Raw genomic sequence first — 26,115 nt, forward strand, 5'->3', positions numbered from 1 at the left:
TTAATATATTTGTTTTATTTAATAACTTATGCATCATAGAAAACTTCCATTTGACACAAACTGTCATTTATTGCTTCCAAGGTTAATTCTGTATCGTTGGACTGCAGCTTACGACTGATAACATAGTGTGTGGTTGTCACTATGAAGATAAGAGCAGAGGTGCACATCCTGCGGCCAAGGAGCCACATGCAGCCAGCGATACCCTTCTGTGTGGCCCTGAACCATCTGTATAGTGTATGGTCACATGTATTTTCCATGTCCTGGAGAAGACCAGTGGTGCATAGCACTGTAGGGACGGGTAACTGAATGGTTTGCTATGTGGTCATTACAGGGCAGCCATAGTTTGACTGACAGGGTAAGTCCTGACTCCCATAGAACAAGGAGTAGATGAGGTGACGTAACCATGCATGGTGGGCTATGGGTGAAGGGAAACTCGTTTTATCAGGATATGGCATATACTACAATGTAGAAAATGGAATACATGTTCTCTTCCTTTCTGGAGTGTAAACCCCATAAGAAGGGTACCTCTATCTTCCCTATAAGGCTAAGTGCACACGTACCGGAACTCTTGCGGAAATTACCGCGAGAATTCCGGAATTCCAGTCCGCGGGAAAATCACATTTTAAATTCCCGCGATTTTCCTGCGGAAAAACTAGCATTTTGCAAGTGTATTTAGCTTGCAAAATGCTAGCGTTCTCCAAGCGATCTGTAGCATCGCTTGGAGAACTGATTGACAGGTTGGTCACACTCGTCAAACATTAGTGTTTGACAAGTGTGACCAACTTTTTACTACTGAGGCCGCCTATGCGGCATCAATAGTAAAAGATAGAATGTAAAAAAAAAAAAAAAAAAATGGTGTTATTCTTACCCTCCGACGTCCCGCGCATCCGTTCCCAGTAATCCTTTGCGAAAATGCCCGCGATGACGTCAGTTCTCGTGGGATCGCGACGTCTCGCGGTAATTCGCGATGACGTCGAGACTTCGCGATCCCGCGAGAACGGACGCCATCGCGGGCATTTTCGCAAAGGACTACTGGGAACGAGAGCGTGAAGAGAAGCAGGAAGACTGCGCGGGACGTCGGAGGGTGAGAATAACAATATTTTTTATTTTTAAATTCTATTTTTTACAGGGATATGGTACCCAAAGCCCGGAGGACAGTCTCCTCTCCTCCGGACCGTGGGTACCATCCGCAAATGTTCTGCTTACTTTCCGCATGGTGTGCACAGCCACATGCGGGAGGTAAGCGGAACAATGCATTCCTATGGGTGCGGGATCGCCGCGATTCCGCAAATTAATGAGCATGCTGCGGTTTTTACCGCGAAGCGATTCCGCCGCGGTAAAAACCGCAGCAATAGTACAGCATTGCGGAATCCCATAGGAATGCATGGGATGCTTATTTTTCGCGGCAAAATCTCGCTGTTAAAACCGCCGCGGAAACGTGAAAAAAACGCCACGTGTGAACTCAGCCTAAATGGTAGCAGAACAAATGTAGATATTTTTGGCGCATACTTTAATTTATGCAGTATTCATTTTCAGAAGGTAATAATTTGGTAATATTGCGGCAGATGGGGTTGGTCCGCCCTTAACAATGTGGCCCTCAGACCTAAAACAGAGTTGTTCACCCCTGATTTAGACAGCTGTTATGATAATGATCCTGAAAATGACTAACGTCTTATGAAAAGACTTGAGACCAAGCAACGATCTTTCCATGAATGGAAGTGTCTGCAGAAAACTTCTGGTGATTAGACTATGAAGTACACTCACTGGCCACTTTATTAGGTACACCATGCTAGTAAGGGGTTGGACCCCCTTTTGCCTTCAGAACTGCCTCAATTCTTCGTGGCAGAGATTCCACAAGGTGCTGGAAGCATTCCTCAGAGATTTTGGACCATATTGACATGATGGCATCACACAGTTGGCGCAGATTTGTCGGCTGCACATCCCTGATGCGAATCTCCCGTTCCACCACATCCCAAAGATGCTCTATTGGATTGAGATCTGGTGACTGAGGAGGCCATTTGAGTACAGTAAACTCATTGTCATGTTCAAGAAACCAATCTGAGATGATTCGAGCTTTATGACATGGCGCATTATCCTGCTGAAAGTAGCCATCAGATGTTGGGTACATTGTGGTCATAAAGGGATGGACATGGTCAGCAACAATACTCAGGTAGGCTGTGGCGTTGCAACGATGCTCAATTGGTACCAAGGGGCCCAAAGAGTGCCCAGAAAAAATTCCCCACACCATGACACCACCACCACCACCAGCCTGAACCGTTGATACAAGGCAGGATGGATCCATGCTTTCATGTTGTTTACGCCAAATTCTGACCCTACCATCCGAATGTCGCAGCAGAAATCGAGACTCATCAGACCAGGCAACGTTTTTCCAATCTTCTACTGTCCAATTTCGATGAGCTTGTGCAAATTGTAGCCTCAGTTTCCTGTTCTTAGCTGAGAGGAGTGGTACCCAGTGTGGTCTTCTGCTGCTGTAGCCCATCTGCCTCAAAGTTCGACGCACTGTGCGTTCAGAGATGCTCTTCTGCCTACCTTGGTTGTAACGGGTGGCAATTTGAGTCACTGTTGCCTTTCTATCAGCTCGAACCAGTCTGCCCATTCTCCTCTGACCTCTGGCATCAACATGGCATTTCCGGCCACAGAACTGCCGCTCACTGGATTTTTTTTCTTTTTCGGACCATTCTCTGTAAACCCTAGAGATGGTTGTGCGTGAAAATCCCAGTAGATCAGCAGTTTCTGAAATTCTCAGACCAGCCCTTCTGGCACCAACAATCATGCCACGTTCAAAGGCACTCAAATCACCTTTCTTCCCCATACTGATGCTCGGTTTGAACTGCAGGAGATTGTCTTGACCATGTCTACATGCCTAAATGCACTGAGTTGCCGCCATGTGATTGGCTGATTAGAAATTAAGTCTTAACACACAGTTGGACAGGTGTACCTAATAAAGTGGCCAGTGAGTGTATATCCTTAGATTGTGGTCTTACATATAGCACATTTCTAGAAAATCTCCCACTGTAGCACTCGTCCACAGACTGGTAATGCTTTAAAATAAACATTTAGAGTGGAGCAAAAAGATTTGCAGAACACTAGTGAGACTGTCACGGAGTACCAACATGGATGCCGGAGTAGGGTCCTGTGAATTTGTTTTTTTTGCTCCACTCTAATCCATGGCCTCATATCTACATTAACATCACCACTGAGACCAGTGATTGGCTGCAGTGGTCAAGTGCTGTAGATCCTATAAACTCCACTTCTACATTTTGATCAAACATATAAAAAAAAAAAGCTTCAAAACCATTAGTGATGCATTTGCAGTGGCCCGTATGTCTGTATCGATTTATTAACTCAGCCAGCTGCCTTCTTTACCTGGCTGATGTAGAGTCAGTGAAGGGGGCTGGTTTAGCTGACACTGATCCAGACATCCAGCTACCTTCAAAGCACTGGTGGGGGGAGCTCACAGCATGGCAGGAACTGGAGCTGATTGGATGACAAGTCAGAAACCAAGACCGTATTCAAGTACACTAGAAAGCAGGGATTTTTGTGTACTCACCGTAAAATTCTTTTCTCCAAGCCACTCATTGGGTGACACAGCATGGTCCTTTGTCCCCCAATGAGGCGAAGAAGAAATTTTAATAAGTTGCATTTGGACAAAAAATGTAAAGAAAAGTGATACAAAGTATTTACGACGTTCGTCATGGATCAGCTGCAGGTACCAAGTGTACAGTCGGGCACTGAATTACATGTACTACAATCGTGGCTGGAGCATTAGAATACTTCTGCTTTGGTAGTTTGACTCCATCATAGTCACAAAGGTCAGTTCTGCCTGATGTACATAAAATGTGAAAATGACAACTGTACGTCCAGGCGACAACATTTCTAGTTTTTTTTTCTTAAAATTCTTAAAAATAAAATTTTGTTCGTCTCGCCATATTCAGATAACCATAACTTTTTCGTCAACTGCGCTGGCTAAGAGCTTGTTTGTGACGGGGTAGTTATTTTCTTAATTACAGAATGGGAAACTGGTGATCTAAACTTTTTTTTTTTTTTACATTTTTATCTCCCTTCTAGGGAATAGTAACTTGTGATCACTTGTACAATACACTGAAATACTTCTGTATTGCATTTGGTCATTTTACCAATCTTTTATAAATCCTTAACATATTGGACAAATGGCCTTGAGTTAGTTCCCCAGCTGGTGTGATAACCCATTGGTACCTTGGTGATGATGGGGGGGTAGAAGAAGGCTTTCCCCCTTTTAGATGCTGCGATCGCTATTGACCACGTCATCTTAATAGTTATACTGCTGCAATCGGAGATGGCTGTAACCATGCCAGTTAGGAGCGGGAGTCAGTTGTATAGTTCGGCTGGCGCCCATTATTCATGGAGTGGGCTTGACTCCTGTGCCCACTCCGATAACATTTTGCTTATGAGCTCTGGGTCAATAAATCTTTGACTTCATTTGTTTCTTTGGATTTCCATAAATTGCCCAACACAATGCCTAGGAACAGTAAAAACCCTACTGTCCGATTAGCTGTAAACTTCTTCCAGCAGTCAACTGCATTATTGATATCCAAGGTATAAATCTAGAAAAGAGAGCAGACGGGAGTGTTACTCCGGATGGACTGCAATAACAATGTTAGCCATAAGCATTCGATTATTGTATTATTTCATTAGAATTTACCAACAATGTTCCATGTAGAAGAGCAGGCAAATCCTCACCTGAAAGCTAAAATGATCGATCCAACACAATGAGATTAACTTAAATGGAAAAAAAACCTAAAACTATACAAGTTTGGTTTTGCAATTTTCATACTGCCTTTGAAAAATCCTATTTCTAGGTCATTTTTACTGCACAATAAAACAAACATATAAAAACAAATCCCCCCAAAACAATGGCAGAAATACATTTTCTTCCCCACGCTTGGGATTATTTGTTAATTTTGAAGTACATTAATAATATAATAAATTTTATTTCTATAGCACCGACATATTCCGCAGCACTTTACATTTCAGAGGGGATTTGTACAGACAATAGACATTACAGCATAACAATAATCACATAGATTAAAACAAATACCAAGAGGAATGAGGGCCCTTCTTGCAAGCTTACAGTCTATGAGGAAAAAGGGGAGACACGAAAGGTGGGTGGTAACAGTTGCCCTGATTGTTTGGACCAGCCATAATGTTAAGTGTGTAACAGTACAGACACAGAGGGCTAATGGATGCATAAAGCATGTGGGAACATGATGCGGGGAACCTGGTTATGGTAAAACTTTTGACTGTGCAACCCAGGGATTGATTAGGTTAATGTGTTGAGGCGGTAGGCCAGTCTGAATAAATGCGTTTTCATGGCACGCTTAAACTTGTGGGGATTGGGGAGTAATCGTATTGACCTGGGAAGTGCATTCCAAAGAATTGGCGCAGCACGTGTAAAGTCTTGGAGACTGGAGTGGGAGGTTCTGATTGTTGAGGATGCTAACATCAGGTCATCAGCAGAACGGAGGGCGCGGGTAGGGTGGTATACTGAAACAAGGGAGGAGATGTAGGGTGGTGCTGAGCCATGGAGGGCTTTGTGGGTGAGGGTAATAAGTTTGTACTGGATTCTGGAGTGGATGGGTAGCCAGTGTAATGACTGGCACAAGGCAGAGGCATCGGTGTAACGATTGGCGAGGAATATGATCCTGGCTGCAACATTCAAGACAGAATGGAGAGGGGAGAATTTGGTAAGAGGGAGACAGATTAGAAGAGAGTTACAATAGTCGAGACGAGAATGAATAAGAGAAACAGTAAGAGTTTTTGCGGAGTCAAAAGTAAGAAAAGGTCGAATTCTAGAAATGTTTTTGAGGTGCAGATGATAAGAGTGAGCCAGTGATCGAATGTGGGGGGCAAAGGAAAGCTCGAAGTCAAGTATGACCCCAAGACAGCAGGCATGTTGCTGGGGAGTAATAGTGGAACCACACACAGAAATGGCAATGTCGGGTATAGGGACATTAGTAGAGGGAGGAAACACAAGGAGTTCAGTCTTTGATAGGTTCAGTTTCAGATATAGTGAGGACATGATGTTAGACACAGCGTTTAGACAATCGCCGGTGTTTTCTAGAAAGGCTGTCGTACTGTCAGGAGAAGAAGCGTATAATTGGGTGTCATCAGCATAGAGATGGTACTGGAAACCAAATCTACTGGAGGTAGGGGGGAAAGCATTCAGGGTATTAGGGAGGGTGACTCACTCAGGCTGTAGCTTGTGCGGCCAATGGCTAACTATTTTGACAGCATACATTTAAATGATCTAGGTTAAATGCAAACTTTTTTTTTTTTACTGTCAATAGGTACCTGGTGGACGAGGTGCCCCCCAATGAGTGCAACAGCTGCATAATAGGGCAGAGTCTGGTCACAGCTGAGTCCGGTTAGTGTCAGTCCGGAAAGCATGGCCACACTGAAGCCACTGAGCCAAGGCTTTGTCTGCTCATTAAAGCGTAGCGCTGTTGACTTCACCCCCACTAACAGATCATCGGCTTTGTCCTAAGTGTAGAAAAAAGAGAATTTGTGGTGCATTATAAGCCAGCAAAGTAAATGGCCTCAAGAATCAGTAGTATTTATTACAACTATGTACGGTATGAATATTTAGTATACTATATATACCTGATGAGCGTAGATGGTATCATATATTAGCGTCCACATGACTCCCGAAGCATACAAGGGGAGGCAAACCGACCAATCACAGGATCCTTTAATAGCAGCCCAGCCTAATAGGGCTCCCCAGTTAAATGTCAGTCCTGTGGATTAGACATTGGAACTAGAGATGAATACAGTCATATATTGGTAGGAGTATAATTATCAATGACGATCATTATATCAGGACAATTAATAGATCTGGAGCACAAGTTTGCTCCTTAAACCTCTTTTCTGTAATGTATGCCAGTAGGAAAAACTGATAATTGCTAAGGGGTCACAGGGCTGAAAATGGTTGGGTTTTTTCTTTCCACCACGGTTATAGGCTGTATCTGGCATTGATGCTAAGGCCTTTTCACCTAATATATGAAATATGGATGATTTTAAGTCAAAATGACAAATACTTGTAGATTACCTAATACAAGCTGGGGCCAGTAAGTAATCCGCTTCATTAATGGATAGGTGAGTACCAGCGACAAAGAGGCAGCTCCTAAAGCAATACTAAAGAAAATGTTACATAGTAAATAGCGTGAATCCCCGGTAGTGCTTGCCGTTTCTTATACATGGCCCTGTACAGATATCATATACCATAATTTATCTGTGTTACTTTAGTCCTACATTTAATCTTACTAATACTACATAAGAAACTGCTTTTTCCAGCATTCTCTATGGGATATGCTTGTATTACATTTGCTTGAGTAGCGCTGGATGTTTAGGTGGGGATCAGGAGGCGTGCAAAACACTTTATGGAAGTTACCTTACAAGCCCCTCTAAGTAAAAATACCCCCCAAAATATAAATGAAATAATTACCTGTAATTATTAAGACATAGGAGCACACCCAATGCAAGACTAAGCTGTCCTCCCAGGAAAACCAAAGACTGGAAACGGGTGATGTCACCTGCAGCGATCGGGCGATTAGCTGTTCTTGCCACCTTGGAAAAGAAAAATGGCGATATAGAAGAAGTCAAAAGAAAAGTACGCTGTCAGGATAAGCCAAATATATAATGTGTAAGGGGGCCTGAGTCAAATAAAGGCCCCCCATACACATTAATGTAAGCCAAAACCACTGATTCGACAGGTTTGGATGACACTCTAATGTTTATGGGAGCCATATTTATGGCCAAATGGAAATGGAGCACCTTTATCCATACGTGTCCTCATGGCCAACATGACAATGACGTCTCTCCTCTCCTGCACCATAGCAGACCGTGAAGTGCTGGAGTGATTTCGATGTTCTACAACATCTGCCATATAGTGCTCATCTTTGATGAGTTTAGGATTCAGAAAATTGCCACCTATTGAAGTTTAAAGGGAACCTGTCATAAGCAAAAAACACTACTTATTTGCAGAAATAAGGTTAATCTGCAGGTAAATAGTGTTAAAATGCTGCCTGTTCGCCTTACTGAAAGAACAGCTACCAGAAGGAGGTGAATTTATATCCTCTTGTGAGCCGGTCGCTTTCAGTCATAGTGATAACAGTCACTGTGTATCGACCGTTTGCCTTGCAGTGTGTGTGAATACGTTTTTTCTATTATACCTTTTTATCAAAGTCTTTATCCCACATATCGTTAATCGTACATCCAGCACCCCGCATCAGTACTGCACCGGTGCCAAATAGAGCGAGCATATAGAAATCTGGGAGGCAACCAGGCTGGGCTGCAAGGGCTATACTCCAAGTGCACGGCAGGTATAATAACCAGGTTCCTACAAAGCAGAAAAAAAATAATAATAAAGGAACGTTACAAAGAGTGCATACCAAACTATACAAAAGTACAACATTATACAGGGGCTTACGAAAGTACTCACCCATCTTGGCATTTTTCATGTTTTTATACGTCACAACCTGAAATTTTACTGTTTTTTTTGAGGGTTTACATCAGTTCATGTAAAGAACAGGACTACAGCTTTGAGCATTTGGCTTTCTTTTTATTCTGCAGTGTCAAGATATCGCAACCTGGGAAGGTCACGCAGAACCACCCACTGATCTTTGTGTCTCTGCTGCCCACTATCATCTGGACAATTACTTGATTGGCTGACGATCAATGGAAGAGACCGCAGGCTGCATCCACTAGTAGGCTGGATATTGGAGAACTAAGGATGGTTTCACACTAGCGTTTTTTTGCGCAGCGCTGCGTGTGCATACATGTGCATGCGCAATGTGCCCCTATGTTTAACATGGGTGCGCATTGTCTAGCGTTTGTATGCGTTTTTGTGCGCATGCGTTTTTTGCAGTGTGCGCCTATGCGCGCTGGACGCACCCTGTTGCATTTTCTGTGCGCCCAACCTGTGTGAAAAAACCCGCATGCGCACGAAATGCACAAAAAAACACATTACAGTCTATGGGAACGCATGCGTTTTTAGAGTCAAACTGGTTAACAGGCATGCGCAAAAAATAAGCAGATGCATACAAAACGCTTGATGCGTTTTTTGTATGCGTTTGCACTGCGCACGGAGTGCAGCACAAAAAAACGCTAGTGTGAAAGTAGCCTAACAATGGGCGTATGGTATGGTATATACACCACTGATTCCTACGCATGGAATATATGTATATACCTCCAATATGGTCACTGCGAACTCCACAATAACCCAAAAAAGATTAACTGCCACTACCACTTTTGTTTTTATATAAATACTGTATATATATATATATATATATATATATATATATATACACACACACATAGACACTCAGGCTGACATGTGGTAGGTAGTGTATGGATTCAAGGTGCGGTTTACAGAACAAACGGAGCAGGACTATTAAATTTAATATGTAATCCAAAGAATAGGCAGGGTTTCTAAAAAATGTACAAAAGATATTACAAAGGGAACAAAACAATAAGACATATATAATTACAGATAATAAAAAGAGATTAACAAAAGACTTAATACACCGATGATTAAGCTAGTGGATGGAAACAATCCGATTGACCGCAGAAATTCGAGATCACCGCCATATTTTTCATCCGGATTTTACCTTTACCCAGAGATCAAACATGATATGGCTTTTATCAGTTATCTGGCCACTATGGACTTGGTGTTTAGAGGCAGGGGTTACAGTTATGAAAAAACATGCATCTTCTTTAATGTATGTCCCATCACCATTGGATTTATACCAGCCCCAATATTCATAAATTTCTACTGATACCCAGGCATCTGGCAAAGATGGTTGGTTGGATGAAAGGAATGTGCACCTTTGAAGAACAATAGCTATCTCTAAAGGGTGTGAGATATTGGTTTTAATCCTCCCAAAGCTTAAGAGGTTTTTCCTGTCTTAAAAGGAACCTGTCATGTCATTTTTAGCATTTAAACTGTCCCAAGTGTGTTGTTAGTGATGCAATGTGCATCAATAACACGTTTAATTACAAACGGCGCTGTAAACATATGCAAAAAGCACTTTATATACACTGCTCAAAAAATAAAGGGAACACTTAAACAACACAATGTAATTCCCAGTCAAACACACTTCTGTGAAATCAACCTATCCAGTTATAAAGAAACACCAATTGTGAATCAATTTCTCCTGCTGTTGTGCAAATGGGACAGACAACAGGTAGAAATGATAGGCAATTAGCAAGACAGCCCTTATAAAGTGGTTCTGCAGGTTGCTACCACAGACCAGTTATCTGTTATCATCCTTTTTAGCTGTTGTTTTGGCCACTTTTGCATTTTGCCATTGCTCTCACCCCTACAGTAGCATAGCATGAGGCAGTGTTTACAACCCACAGAAGTAGCTCAGGTAGTGCAGCTCATCCAGGATGGCACATCAATGCGAGCTGAAGGGTAGCTGTGTCTGTCAGCTCAGTGTTCAGAGCATGGAGCAGATACCAGGAGACAGGCCAGTACACCAGGAGATGAGGAGGGGGCCGTAGAAGGGCAAAAACCCAGCAGCAGGGCCGCTACCTCCTCCTTTGTGCAAGGAGGATCAGTGTCAGAGCCCTGCAAAATGACCTCCAGCCACTAATATCAATGTGTCTGCTCAAACTGTCAGAAACAGACTCCATGAGGGTGGTATGAGGGCCAATGTCCACAAGTGGGTGTTCTGCTTACAACCCAACACTATGTAGGGTGATTGGCATTTGCCAGAGAACACCAAGATTCATGGATGAGAGCAGGTTCACACTCAGAACATGTGAAAGATGTGACAGAGTCTCGAGCCACCATGGAGAACGTTCTGCTGCCAAAATGAAGCAGACGGCTATGACTAAATGAGCAGGTACAATCTAACCATATCATCATGTGTAAAAAGCACTTTAGACCGCTGTTTTTAATGAAAAAAAACATGTCAGTGATGCACATTGCATCACTAATAATGCACTGGGGACAATTTAGCTGATAAAAATGACAAGCCAGGTTCTCTTTAACTATTTGTTCAATCTATATACCTCCTTGAAACTGCAGGGGTCCTTTGTCCTAAAAGGAGCTCCGGTGTGTTAATTAGGATGGTTCACTTCACGATATAGGCAATTCCCTACTTCCTTATATTCATTGTAACTCTATTTCTAACAGTGTCCGCTAGATTGCCAGCTCTTGTCCTACTGCAAAAGAGAGAGAGGAGGAGGGGGAGGGAGAAGGCCCCTTCACTACAGTGGCTTACAGATTTTAATATTTTTTATGACATTCAACAAACAACAAATAGGATAAAATAACTGAACACTTCAGTGTGCACAACTATTCACCCCACTAAAGTCAGTATTTTGTAGAGCCTCATTTTGTGGCAATTACAGCTGCAGTCACTCTGGATATGTCTCTATGAGCTTTCCACATCTTGCCACTGAGATTTTTGCCCCTTCCTCAAGGCAAAACTTCTCCACCTCCTTCAAGTTAGATGGTTTCCTCTGGTGAACAGCAATGTTCAAGTCTGACTGCAGATTCTCAATTGGATTAAGGTCTGGGCTTTGACTAGGCCACTCCAACATTTACACGTTTCCCTTTAGACCACTCGAGTGTTGCTTTAGCAGTGTGCTTTGGGCCATTGTCTTGTTGGAAGGTGAACTTTTGTCCCAGTCTCAAATTGTTGACAGACTGTAGTTATATTGTTGTCTCATCTGACCACAGCACCTTTCTCCATACATTTGGGGACTCTCCCACATGTCTTTTGGGAAACTCAATACAAGCCTTACAATTTGTGTGTAAGTAAAGGCTTTTTTCTGCCCACTCTTCCATAAAGGCCGCCTCTAGGAGTGTATGGCTTATTGTTATCATATGACTAGATATTCCAGTCTCTGCTTGGGAATTCTGCAGCTGCTTCAGAGTCACCTTTGGTCTCTGTGCTGCCTCTCGGATTAATGCCATCCTTGCCCGGGCTGAGAGTTTTGGTGGACAGCCCTCTCTTGGCAGGTTTGTTGTAGTACTATGTGTTTTCAATTTGATGATAATGGATTTGATGGGGCTCCGGGGATCATCAGTGTTTGATTTTTTTTTTTATAACCCAACCCTGACTTGTACTTCTCAACAACTTTGTCCCTGACTTGTTCGGAGATCTCCTTGGTCTTAGAATGTTAGAGTTGGAAGGGACCTCCAGGGTCATCGTGTCCAACCCCCTGCTCAATGCAGGATTCACTAAACCATCTCAGACAGATGTCTGTCCAGCCTGTTTGAAGACTTCCATTGAAGGAGAACTCACCACCTCTCATGGCAGCCTATTCCATTGATCCGTTCATTGATCACCCTCACTGTCAAAAGTTTTTTCTAATATATAACTTGTATTTTCTCCCTTTTTAGTTTCATTCCCTTTTAATTCTTCATGGTGTTGTTTGGTTAGTGGTGTCTCTTGCTTAATGGTGTTGGAGCCTCTGTGGCATTTCAGAAAAGGTGTATCTGTGCTAAGAGTCCATGTGACACTTAGATTACACACAGGTGGGCTTCTTTTCACTTAACAAGTGACTTATGAAGGTAATTGCTTGCACCAGAAATTTTTAGGGTCTTCATAGCAAAAGGGGTGAATACATACAGTGGGGAAAAAAAGTATTTAGTCAGCCACCAATTGTGCAAGTTCTCCCACTTAAAAAGATGAGAGAGGCCTGTAATTGACATCATAGGTAGACCACAACTATGAGAGTCAAAATGAGAAAACAAATCAAGAAAATCACCTTGTCTGATTTGGCAAGATTTATTTTGCAAATTATGGTGGGAAATAAGTATTGGGTCATTTAACAAAAGTTCATCTCAGTATTTTGTTTTATATCCTTTGTTGGCAATGACAGAGGTCAAACGTTTTCTGTAAGTCTTCACAAGGGTGGCACACACTGTTGGTGTATGTTGGCCCATTCCTCCATGCAGCTCTCCTCTAGAGCAGTAATGTTTTGGGCCTGTCGGTGGGCAACACAGACTTTCAAATCCCTCCAAAGGTTGAGATCTGGAGACTAGCTAGGCCACTCCAGGACCTTCATATGCTTTTTATGAAGCCACTGCTTCTTTGCCCTGGCGATGTGCTTGGGATCATTATCATGCTGAAAGACCCATCCATGTTTCATCTTCAATGTACTTGCTGATGGAAGGTTTGCATTCAAAATCTCACGATGCATAGCCCGATTAATTCTTTCATGTACACGGAGCAAACGTCCTGGTCCCTTTACAGAAAAACAGCCCCAAATCATGACGTTGCCACCCCCATGCTTCACAGTAGGTATGGTGTTCTTTGGACGCAACTCAGCATTCTGTCTCCTCCAAACACGACAAGTTTTGTTTCTATCAAACAGTTCTACTTTGGTTTCATCAAACCATATGACATTCTCCCAATACTCTTCTGGATAACCCAAATGCTCTCTAGCAAACATCAGACTGGCCCAGACATGTACTGGCTTAAGCAAGGGGACACAGCTGGCACTGCAGGATCTGAGTCCCTGGCGGTGTAGTGTGTTACTGATGGTAGCCTTTTTTACAGTGGTCCCAGCTCTATGCATGTCATTTACTAGGTCCCCCGTGTGGTTCTGGGATTTTTTCTCACCGCTCTTTTGATCATTTTGACCCAACGGGGTGGGATTTTGCGTGGAGCCCCAGATCTAGGAAGATTATCAGTGGTCTTGTATGTTTTCCATTTTCTTACTATTGCTCCTACAGTTGATTTCATCACACCAAGCTGCTTGCGTATTGCAGATTCAGTATTCCCAGCCTGGTACAGGGCTACAATTTTGTTTCTGGTGTCCTTCGACAGCTCATTGGTCTTCACCATTGTGGAGTTTGGAGTGTGACTGTTTGAGGTTGTGGACAGGTGTCTTTTATACCGATAACAAGTTCAAACAGATGCCATTACTACAGGTAATGAGTGGAGGATAGATAAGTCTCTTAAAGAAGACATTACAGGTCTGTGAGAGCCAGAAATCTTGCATGTTTTTAGGTGACCAAATACTTATTTTTCACCATAATTTGCAAAATAAATCTTGCCAAATCAGACAAGGTGATTTTCTGGATTTGTTTTCTCATTTTGACTCTCATAGTTGTGGTCTACCTATGATGTCAATTACAGGCCTCTCTCATCTTTTTAAGTGGGAGAACTTACACAATTGGTGGCTGACTAAATACTGATATTCCCCACTGTATGCGCATGTAAATTTTTAGTTATTTGATCCTATAAATGTAATCTAGGCCTATATTTTTATCACTTCTCTTCACCAACTTAGACTATTTAGTGCTGATGTATCACACACAAATCGGATTACAAAAATATTTACACATAGGTTGTAATGTAACAAAATAAGTAAAAAGCCAAGGGGCATGAACACTTTTGCAAGCCACTATATGTCCATAAGAAAATTCATAGTCTTTCACTTCCTTTTTCTCTAATATTTGAAAATGGAAAAGAGATGTAGCAGTCACCGACAGTGAGACTGTAGGCAAAACCAGAAAACCTTATCAAAGTATATGTTTTGTGTGTCTTCCCTCTTTGATTCCTTTGACATTGTGAACCCCATAGTACCTGAGAGGAATGCTGTCCAGAGTGCTGACCATCAGTGCCATCTACAGTGGTTGTACAACAGCAGTTCTTGAACAGCCAAAAACTATTTATCGTTGTGCTACAATTTAATAAAAATGAAAAAAAATGGGCAAATCATAGACAAGTCATATTGGTGATGTCAGGGACTTGTATTGAGGTGTCTGGGGGGAAAACTCACTTTCCATTTCTATCCAAATATGGAATTTTTTTTGTGGCAGTTGTTGTAGGTCATGGGATGCAACACAGCCTTATTGATATCATTAGATGCAATGTTGCTATATGACACATTGATGAACATCTACAATAGTTTCATTGTGCAGCCCTGGCTGAACACCTGGAGCTTATGGACACGTCAGGTAAAATTCCTACAAATCACTGCAAACAAATCATAAACTATACTGGGATTTTTAGCAGTGGAGACTATACCCTGGGGGTAAAGGTGTGAGATATGTGTGATATTGATGTGCTGTAAGAGGTCTTCTTACCAATAGGTTTATCCAGTCTCATAAGTCGTAGGTAAGGCTGGACTTTACTTGGCATACCTTCAACCATTCCAGCAGCAGAAAACATCGGCCTTGTCCAAATATTAAGTGAGGTTTTCAGACGAACACTCTGATTATCCATGGGGCGCAAACATTTTGGAAAAATGTTGGATGCATTGTTTGTGCGGTGCCATTTGGATTTCAGAAATGTCTTCTCATTGTAGTCATCTCTCCAGTAGCGAGACGTAGTAGTAGACAAGTTACAGGTAAATGTGCTGTACAATGCTCTGTGGATAGGCACACATATCTGGGTCATCTTAAGTGTCAAGGCCATCAGTTCTCCTAGGAAGTCAAAGGATAAGGTTATTACTATGGTCACCTCTTCGTTCTATACAGTACATCATACTATCAGGGCTGTGGAGTCGGAGTCGTGGAGTCGGAGCCCATTTTGGTAGTTCAATGCAGTTTGTGGGAAATATTTTTTCCATAAGAATTTGGGAAAGTTATGAAATGTCCTATAAAGGTCTGTCCTATTCCTGATCTAAGGTCTAAACTTTTAGCTGAGATGAATCCGTGCTGCAGTTTATGTTCATGATAAATAGTGAAGCTCCTCCTCTACAGATACGGGGAAAAAAATAACACACAGGGAAGGAAATCCTACATTCATCTCAGAACTTCTGGATTGAACAGGAAAGCAGGATTAAGGAAGGTAAGTACTTCTTAAAGCATCTCTAAACTTTCAATAAATTGTGCATAAATCAATAGTCCAGTGTATTAGCTGCTCTGATGACTTATATACACTATACATTGAATATAAGGGGAAAATCTGTTTTCTAACATCTCAAATTTGGAAATGCAGGAACAGGATCGATGAATACATATATATATATATATTTGTGTGTGTGTTCTGGAATGTGATTCAGCACAAACATGCTCCCTCCCTCCTCCCCTCTTCATAGACTGTGAAGAAATATGATGTGAAGCATTTAGTGAGCTGTACCCTGAGACAAGCTTGACACTGAAAGTTCAGAGTAAAGCTATCTAATAACATATTTTACAAACTTTATACTTATCATCTGTCCCATTGATTTTTGCAGATTGTTTTATTTCTATCCTAAATTATACAGTGCATGATTCCCTATTCTTGCAAGAATTACAATATACCTTATTTTTTTTATTTTACTAGACAAAATTATTTTGAGAGCGAATTTACATAATTACAAAATTTCTAAGAAGCATCTTATGAAGTCAGCTGAATTTGAGCATTTCCCAGTGACTCAAGATAAAAAAAAACATTTTGTGTGTCAGTGTATAAGTGACCCAGATGAAAACAAATGCTGTGGTGCCAAAATCAGTGGTAAAAATGCTCCTTCAAGAGCTTCCAATGTAAAAAGACATTTACAATGCTGCCAGACAGAAGTTTACAAAGCTGTGATTGAAAAAGATCACAGCAGCATCGAAAAACCAGAGCCCAGTACTTCCCGCCAGGCAAAGGAGGAGGAAAGAGCGTCTCAAACATCAGTTACAAGATATTTTGTAAGTGACAAAGTTACTGTAACAATGACAGCAGATATGTTTAAAAGACAGCTCATCGAGCTTGTTGTGAAGAACAGTGTACCATTATCATTATTTACAGGACCAGCTTTTACAGCTCTTAGGCCTGTTTCACACTTCAGTTTTTTGACGTCAGTCAAAATCTGCCAATTTTAGAAAAAAACGGATCCGCCCTTTTTGGCGTATCCGTTTTTTTCCCCCATAGACTTACATTAGCGGCGGATCTTGACTGACGTTCGCTGTGGCAGGGATTTTAACCCCTGAATAGCATTCCGGCAAAGAAAAATTCATTCATTCATATTCATTTTCATTCTCTCTCTCTCTCGGTTCCTTTAATTTTGCAACTTTAGCGGATCCGTCAAAACAACGGTCCGGTGGCATACGTTGGTTTAGCATATTTCACGGATTGCAACTGACCAAAAAAAACGGAAATGTGAAACAGGCCTTAAAGGGAACCTGTCACCAGGTTTGGCCGATATAAGATGCGGCCACTGCCTTTAAGGGATTAGCTACAGCATTCTATAATGCTGTAATTAAGCCCCCGATCTGACCTGAAAGATAAGAAAAATAACTTTTATTATACTCAACCGGGGGGCGGTCCGGTCCGATGGGTGTCGCAGGTCCGCAGGCACCAGGAAAGGTCAGAGAGGCCCAGAGCCTGCGCACTGCAGTACTTTACTCTTCCCTCAACAGGGCAGATAAATACGCCTGTGCAGGAGCGTGATGCTGGGGAGCCTGTGAAGCAAGCAGGAGGGCGGCATCGCAAAAAGATGTAAGGCGCCGGACCTGGACCTGCGACACCCATCGGACTGGTCCGCCCCCCGAGTGAGTGAGTATAATAAAAGTTATTCTAGAATGCTGTAGATAAGCCCTGAAAGGCAGTGGCCGCATCTTATATCGGCCAAACCTGGTGACAGGTTCCCTTTAACCCCTTCATGACCCAGCCTATTTTGACCTTAATGACCTGGACATTTTTTGCAATTCTGATCAGTGTCCCTTTATGAGGTAGTAACTCAGGAACACTTCAACGCATCCTAGCGATTCTGAGATTGTTTTATCGTGACATATTGGGCTTCATGTTAGTGGTAAATTTAGATTGATAATTTTTGCGTTTATTTGTGGAAAAAAACGGAAATTTGGCGAAAATTTTGAAAATTTCGCAATTTTCAAATTTTTAATTTTTATTCTGTTAAACCAGAGAGTTATGTGACACAAAATAGTTAATAAATAACATTTCCCACATGTCTACTTTACATCAGCACAATTTTGGAAACAAAATTTTTTTGTTAGGAAGTTATAAGGGTTAAAAGTTGACCAGCGATTTCTCATTTTTACAACAAAATTTACAAAACCATTTTTTTTAGGGACCATCTCACATTTGAAGTCACTTTGAGGGGTCTATATGGCAGAAAAAAAACAAAAGTGACACCATTCTAAAAACTGCACCCCTCAAGCTACTCAAAACTACATTCAAGAAGATTATTAACCCTTCAGGTGCTTCACAGGGACTAAAGCAACATGGAAGGAAAAAATGGACATTTTAATTTTTCCAACAAAAATTTTCTTTTAGCATCAATTTTTTCGTTTTCACATGGGCAACAGGGTAAAGTGGATCTAAAATTTGTTGGGCAATTTCTCCTGAGTACACCGATACCTCATATGTGGTCATAAACCACTGTTTAGGCACACGGCAGGGCTCAGAAGGGAAGGAGCGCCATTCGACTTTTTGAATGGAAAATATGCTGGAATATTTAGCGGAGTCCCTGTGTGCCTAAACATTGGAGCTCCCCCACAAATGACCCCATTTTGGAAACTAGACCCTCCAAGGAACTTATCTAGATGCAGAGTGAGCACTTTGAGCCCCCCAGGTGCTTCACAAATTGATCGGTAAAAAAAAAAAGTACTTTTTTTTCACAAAAATTTTCTTTTAGCCTGTTTTTTCATTTTCACACGGGCAACAGGGTAAAATGGATCCTAAAATTTGTTGGGCAATTTCTCCTGAGTACATCGATACCTCATATGTGGTCATAAACCACTGTTTGGGCGTACGGCAGGGCCCGGAAGGGAAGGAGCGCCATTTTACTTTTTGAATAGAAAATTAGCTCCAATCGTTAGCGGACACCATGTCGCATTTGGAGAGTCCCTGTGTGCCTAAACATTGGAGCTCCCCCACAAGTGACCCTATTTTGAAAACTAGACCCCCGAAGGAACTTATCTAGATGTGTGGTGAGCACTTTGAACCCCCAAGTGCTTCACAGAAGATTATAACGCAGAGCAGAGAAAATAAAAAATAATTTTTTTTCCTCAAAAAATGATTTTTTAGCCCCCAATTTTTTATTTTTCCAAGGGTAACAGGAAAAATTAGATCCCAAAAGTTGTTGCGCAATTTTTTCCTGAGTACGCTGACACCACTTATCTAGATATGTGGTGAGCACTTTGAACCCCCAAGTGCTTCACAGAAGATTATAACGCAGAGCAAAGAAAATAAAAAATCATTTTTTTTCCTCAAAAAATGATTTTTTAGCCCACAGTTTTTTATTTTCACAAGGGTAACAGGAGAAATTGGACCCCAAAAGTTGTTGTCCAGTTTGTCCTGAGTACGCTGGTACCCCATATGTGGGGGTAAACCACTGTTTGGGCACACGTCGGGGCTCGGAAGGGAAGTAGTGATGTTTTGAAATGCTGACTGGATGGAATGGTCTGCGGGTACAGTTGAGCGACTTTGGTTGGATCGGGTTTCGTGAAACCCGAATGAAACAAAATTTGTTTCGGATGAAACTGGTCCGACTAGGGCAAAAAAAGTCGGAGTTTCGTCTGAAACCCGACCCCAATGCAAGTCAATGGGGAATAAAAGTCGGCATTGAGTGGATGAATGTCATCCGCTCAATGCCGAACTTTATTTCCCATTAACTTGCATTGGGGCCGGGTTTCAGACGAAACTCCGACTTTTTTTGCCCTAGTCAGACCAGTTTCATCCGAAACAAATTTTGCTTCATTCGGCTTAGCTCTGTACACACAGGGCTCCGTTCCGTACACCTTGTACACACACACATTCATCCACTCAATGCCGACTTTTATTCTCCATTGACTTGCATTGGGGTCGTGTTTCAGACGAAACTCCGACTTTTTTTGCCCTAGTCGGACCAGTTTCATCCGAAACAAATTTTGTTTCATTCGGGTTTCACGAAACCCGATCCGACCAAAGTCGCTCAACTCTATCTGCGGGTGTCATGATACGTTTGCAGAGCCCCTGATGTGCCTAAACAGTGGAAACCCCCCACAAGGAACTTATCTAGATGTGTGGTGAGCACTTTGAACCCCCAAGTGCTTCACAGAAGTTTATAACGCAGAGCCATGAAAATAAAAAATCATTTTTTTTTCACAAAAATAATTATTTTAGGCCCCAATTTTTTATTTTTCCAAGGGTAACAGGAGAAATTAGGCTAGTTTCACATTAGCGTTTTTTTGCGCAGCGCATCGGGCGCATAAAAAACGCAAAGAAAAACGCAAAACAAACGTGCGTTTTTTAACGTCATGCGCACGCTGATGCGTCAAAAAAACGCAGCGTTGGTTGCGTTTTACATGCGTTTTTGCATGCGTTTGCGTTTTTTTATGCACATGCGTTTTTAGGTGTGTCATTTTTTCCATTGTCTAGAGAACATTCTAGACTTGTTTAACTCAAAAATGCATGCGCAAAAAAACACAACCGTGCGCAAGACCATGCGCACGCATGCGTTCCCATAGACTTCAATGTGTTGTTTTTGCGCATTCCGTGCGCAAGCGTTTTTTTGCCGAGACAGGGCGCACCAAAAAATGCAACATGTTGCATCTGGCGCGAAAGACAAAAAAACGCATGCGCACGAAAACGCAAGTGTGCGCAAGACCATGCGCACGTCATGTTAAACATAGGTGCGCATGCGCACGGGTGCGCATGATGCGCTGCGCACAAAAGCGCAAATGTGAAACCAGCCTTAGACCCCAAAAGTTGTTGCGCAATTTTTTCTGAGTTCGCTGATACCACATATGTGGGGGTAAACCACTGTAGGCGTCATGGGTTGTTTAGGCACGACTTTTCATGATGTAGGCGTCATGTGTCGGGAAGGGGTTAAAAGCTGGTCCTGTAAATAATGATAATGGTACACTGTCCTTCACAACAAGCTCGATGAGCTGTCTTTTAAACACATCTGCTGTCATTGTTACAGTAACTTTGTCACTTACAAAATATCTTGTAACTGATGTTTGAGATGCTCTTTCCTCCTCCTTTGCCTGGCGGGAAGTACTGGGCTCTGGTTTCTTGGTGCTGCTGTGATCTTTTTCAATCACAGCTTTGTAAACTTCTGTCTGGCAGCATTGTAAATGTCTATTTACATTGGAAGCTCTTGAAGGAGCATCTTTACCACTGCCTTGAGTATGCACTGATTTTGGCACCACAGCATTTGCTTTCATCTGGGTCACATACACTGACACACAAAATGTTTTTTAAGTGACCCAGATGAAAACAAATGCTGTGGTGCCAAAATCAGTGCATACTCAAGGCAGTGGTAAAAATGCTTCAGATGTGTTCCCTCCCTGCAGTATAGGGTTAATGATGGGACATCACAGATGTGCTCCCTCCCTGCAGTATAGGGTTAATGATGGGACCAGGGCCGGCGTCAGCACCCAGCGCACCCGGGCAAGTGTCGGGGCCCTGGCGAGATGGCCCACTCATGCTGTCTGTGATACCATACATAGCTCCCAACCGTCGCCGCCACGCCCCCGTGCACTGACCCCATCCTCGCCCTCCCCAAGGGACCCATGCAGCCCCTCACAGTCAGCAATGAGTCATCGCTACGGCTGTTCTCTTGTGTGCGGCACAGGACTTGTGATGAGGTCAGAGGAGGGGAGGAGTCAGGGGTCACATGATCAGGGGCCTCTGTGTCTGTAGGACTCTGATGTGCTAGTCCTCATCATGGTGCTGGATGAGGTGAAGTTTCTGTGTGGGTTTAGGAGGGGTTTACAGGGTGGATGTAGCAGAGCTGTGTGTGTATGAGGTGTACGGAGCGGAGTCGTGTGTGTACAAGATGTACGGAGCGTAGCCGTGTGTGTACGAGGTGTACAGAGCGGAGCCGTATCTGTATAAGGTGTACGGAGCGGAGCCGTTGTGTGCGACGTGTACGGAGCCATGTGTGTACGAGGTGTACAGAGCGGAGCCACGTGTGTACGAGGTGTACAGAGCAGAGCTGCATGTGTACAAGGTGTAAGGAGCGGAGCCTCATGTGTACAAGGTGTACAGAGCGGAGTTGCGTGTATAAAAGGTGTACGGAGCGGAGCCGCGTGTGTACAAGGTGTGCGGAGCAGAGCTGCGTGTGTACGAGGTGTACGGCGCGGAGCCGGGTGTGTACAAGGTGTACGGAGCGGAGCTGTGTATGTACGAGGTGTACGGAGCAGAGCCGTGTGTGTACGAGATGTACGGTGCGGAGCCGTGTGTGTACGAGATGTACGGTGCGGAGCCGTGTGTGTACGAGGTGTACGGTGCGGAGCCCGGAGCCACGTGTGTACGAGGTGTATGGAGCGGAACCACGTGTGTATGAGGTGTACCGGAGCGTAGCCGTGTGTGTATGAGGTGTGCGGAGCGGAGCCGCATGTGTACGAGTTGTACGGAGCGGAGTCGGATGTGTATGAGGTGTACGGTGCGGAGCCGTGTGTGTACAAGGTGTACGGAACGGAGCCCTGTGTGTACGGAGCTGAGCCGTGTGTTTAGAGCGGAGCAGAGCCGGGTGTGTACGGAGTGAAGCCGCGTGTGTATGGAGCAGAGCTGCGTGTGTACAAGGTGTACGGAGCGGGGCCGTGTGTGTACAAGGCATACAAAGCGGAGTCGTGCGTGTACGATGTGTATGGTGGGGAGCATTCATACCTCCCAACCGTCCCGGATCTAGCGGGACAGTCCCGATTTTCCGAGACTGCCCCAGCTGGGAGCTTACTTTTCCCGCGGACACAGTAATACACGACGGAGCCCCAAGGAGCACTTTAAAACGCGCACGTGACGTTCTACCGGAAGTGACGTACTGGAAGCTGACCAGAAATTAGGTAATTTCGGGAGGAGATTGTGACGGAACCATGGAGGCACTTCAGGGAATGCTTCAGATCCATCACCGTGTCCTCCTCTGACAGCGTGGACAGCCGGATCGCCTTGGAATCGGGGATGCTGGACATGTGAGCGGATCATGATATGTCCTGCACCAGGAGGCTCAGGTAGGCACTACAATGGGAGCCGGGCTGCTATGGTATCTTTATAGAATATTTATTTCTCTCTCTGTTTCTTTCTCTCTGTTCTTTCTAATCTTTTTTTTTCCTTTCTCGCTCTGTTCTTTCTTTTCTCTCTCTGTTCTCTTTCTTTCCCCTCTTTCTTTCTCTGTTCTTTTTCTCTATCTCTGTTCTTTCTTTCCTCTTTCTTTCTCGCTCTGTTCTTTCTTTCTTTCTCTCTGTTCTTTCCCCTCTTTTTTCTCTCTACCTCTCTGTTCTTTCTTTCCCCTCCTTCTTTTTCTCTCTCTCACTGTTCTTTTTTTCTGTACACTCTTTCTTTCTCTCTCTGTTCTTTCTTTCTCTGTTTTCTTTCACCTCTTTCTTTCTCTCTCCCTCTCTGTTCTTTTTCCCCTTTCTTTCTTTCTCTCTGTTCTTTTTCTTTCTTTCTTCCTTCTCTGTTCTTTCTTTCCCCTCTTTCTTTCATTCATATGTACACTACTAATCAATAGCCTCCTTCACATGAACGTGTTTTGCTACAGATCGAGTGTCCGTGTGGATCACATGCGTGTCCGTGTGATCCACACGGAGACAAGTCAGTTTTTGGCCAGCACCACGGATGAATCGTGGTATGTGTTAAAGAGGGGGCCCACTGAGACTCTTTCGCCTGGGGCCCTCAAAAACCTGGATCCGGCCCTGGATGGGACATCACAGATGTGCTCCCTCCCTGCAGTATAGGGTTAATGATAGAACATAACAGATGTGCTCCCTCCCTGCAGTATAGAGTTAATGATGAGACATCACAGATGTGCTCCCTCCCTGCAGTATAGGGTTAATGATAGGACATCACAGATGTGGCTCACTCTCCACATTCGACCCCATCACAGAAGAAGAAGTCTCCAGGCTCCTCTCCTCTTCTCGTCCGACTACATGCACAACCAACCCCATTCCCTCACATCTCCTCCAGTCTCTCTCTCCAGTCGTCACAACTCAACTAACTACAATCTTTAATCTCTCCCTCTCCTCTGGCATTTTCCCCTCCTCCTTCAAACACTCTATCATTACTCCATTACTAAAGAAACCCACCCTCAACCCATCCTGCAAAAACAACTACAGACCAGTCTCCAATCTTCCCTTCATCTCTAAACTCTTGGAGCGCCTGATATACTCACGCCTTACCCGTTACCTCTCCACTCACTCCCTCCTAGACCCTTCACAGTCCGGTTTCCGCCCCCTACATTCGACTGAAACTGCACTCATCAAAGTGACCAATGACCTTCTGACAGCAAAACGTAACGGTGACCACTCTCTGCTCATTCTTCTCGACCTATCTGCAGCTTTCGATACTGTTGACCACCCTCTCCTACTCTCTAGGCTCCAGTCACTAGGCATTAAGGACACTGCTCTTTCCTGGTTCTCCTCCTATCTTTCTGACCGCTCATTCAGTGTTCTGTTCTCTGGCTCCACTTCATCTCCTCTTCCTCTTGCTGTCGGGGTACCTCAGGGCTCAGTCCTTGGCCCCCTTCTCTTCTCTCTCTACACAGCCCCAATTGGACAGACCATCAGCAGATTTGGCTTTCAGTACCATCTTTATGCTGATGACACACAACTATACACATCATCCCCTGACCTTACCCTCGCTGTACTACAGAACGCCAGTGACTGTCTGCAGTCTCCAACATCATGTCTCCTCTCTATCTGAAACTCAACCTCTCCAAAACTGAACTTCTTCTGCTCCCGCCATCTAATAACCTCCCTAAATCTGACATTTCCTTCTCCGTGGGTGGCACCATAATAACACCCCGGCAGCAGGTGCGCTGTCTGGGCGTTATGTTTGACTCCGATCTCTCCTTCACCTCCCATATACAATCTCTTGCCCGCTCGTGCCGCTTACACCTAAAGAACATCTCTAGAATCCGCCCTTTTCTCACCATGGAAACAACAAAAACCCTCACTATAGCATTGATCCACTCCCGCCTGGACTACTGTAACGCTCTATTAATTGGCCTCCCCCTCACTCGACTCTCCCCTCTCCAGTCCATCCTTAATGCAGCAGCCAGGGTGGTCCATCTCGCTAATTGTTTCTCGGACGCGTCCGCTCTTCGCCATTCGTTACACTGGCTGCCCATTCATTACAGGATACAATTCAAAGTACTTGTTCCCACCCACAAAGCTCTCCACAGTGCGGCACCCCCTTACATCGCCTCCCTCATTTCTGTCTATCGGCCTAACCGACCACTGCGCTCTGCAAATGACTTTCGACTAATCTCTACACTAATCCGTACCTCCCACTCCTGACTCCAAGACTTCTCCCATGCTGCGCCAATCCTCTGGAATGCTCTACCCCAAGATATTAGGACCATCCACAATTTGCATAGTTTTAGGCGCTCGCTCAAAACACATTTGTTCAGAGCGGCCTATCACATTCAGTAATCAAAGTCATGTTTGTGTGTGTAGCCCATTCACTATCTCCATCTAACCCCCACCCCCTGAAGATGGCTGGACCGTCATTGTAAATACATCATTGTAAATACAAACCTGTACTTTGTATCTCCCCCACCTCATTGTAGATTGTAAGCTCCCACGAGCAGGGTCGTCTTATTTTGCTTTAATTATTGTATTGCTAACATTATTACTTAGGACTGTTGTGTTTGAAACTGTTCAACTGTAAAGCGCTATATAAATAAAGATTATTATCATTATATTATTATTATGTGCTCCCTCCCTGCAGTATAGGGTCAATGATAGAACATCACAGACGTAACCCCTCCCTGCAGTATAGAGTTAATGATGAGACATCACAGATGTGCCCCCTCCCTGCAGTATAGTTAATGATGAGACATCACAGATGTGCTCCCTCCCTGCAGTATAGGGTTAATGATGGAACGTCAAAGATGTGCTCCCTCCCTGCAGTATAGGGTTAATAATGGAACGTCACAGATGTGCTCCCTGTCAGACAGGCGCAGTCTCTCAAGGCATGCTGGGATCTGTAGTCCGTAGAGCAAGTAGTATAGTAGGCAGCTTATGGGAACTCACAGCAGCGCGTCCGCGATCTACAGCACATCATAGAGAAAGGCGCGCAGTGCCCGGAGTATGGAACGTGAGCGATCCTGCATTTACCAGAGTGCCGGAAAGATTCCGGGCCCGTGATAATGACGTCACGGCCTTCAGAGAGCGAAGCATGCCGGGACTTATAGTTTATGTAACTATGGCAGACGTCGGCTTGTGCTCACCAG

General features: G+C 43.7%; 1 protein-coding gene across 3 annotated transcripts; it reads right to left on the reverse strand.

Moving 5' to 3' along the window:
- On the reverse strand, window positions 1–26,054 carry COQ2 (coenzyme Q2, polyprenyltransferase). Of its 3 annotated transcripts, none has more exons than XM_073541273.1 (8): window positions 26,000–26,054; window positions 15,110–15,448; window positions 8,229–8,395; window positions 7,502–7,623; window positions 7,106–7,191; window positions 6,661–6,794; window positions 6,352–6,540; window positions 1–4,604 (listed from the first exon to the last, which is right to left on the reverse strand). In XM_073541273.1, the coding sequence occupies exons 2-8, from the start codon at window positions 15,438–15,440 to the stop codon at window positions 4,446–4,448; spliced, it is 1,188 nt and encodes a 395-aa protein (XP_073397374.1). In that variant the 5' UTR covers window positions 15,441–15,448; window positions 26,000–26,054; the 3' UTR covers window positions 1–4,445. The 3 variants fall into 3 exon arrangements, with proteins under 3 accessions (XP_073397374.1, XP_073397382.1, XP_073397365.1); XM_073541281.1 differs by having other exon boundaries at window positions 15,167–15,448; window positions 25,916–26,031; XM_073541264.1 differs by having other exon boundaries at window positions 25,916–26,031.
- Window positions 26,055–26,115: the final 61 nt, after the last annotated feature.

Source organism: Dendrobates tinctorius, unplaced genomic scaffold (assembly GCF_039654945.1).
Source record: "Dendrobates tinctorius isolate UK_male_01 unplaced genomic scaffold, ASM3965494v1 ptg000011l, whole genome shotgun sequence".
Classification (NCBI taxonomy): domain Eukaryota; kingdom Metazoa; phylum Chordata; class Amphibia; order Anura; family Dendrobatidae; genus Dendrobates; species Dendrobates tinctorius.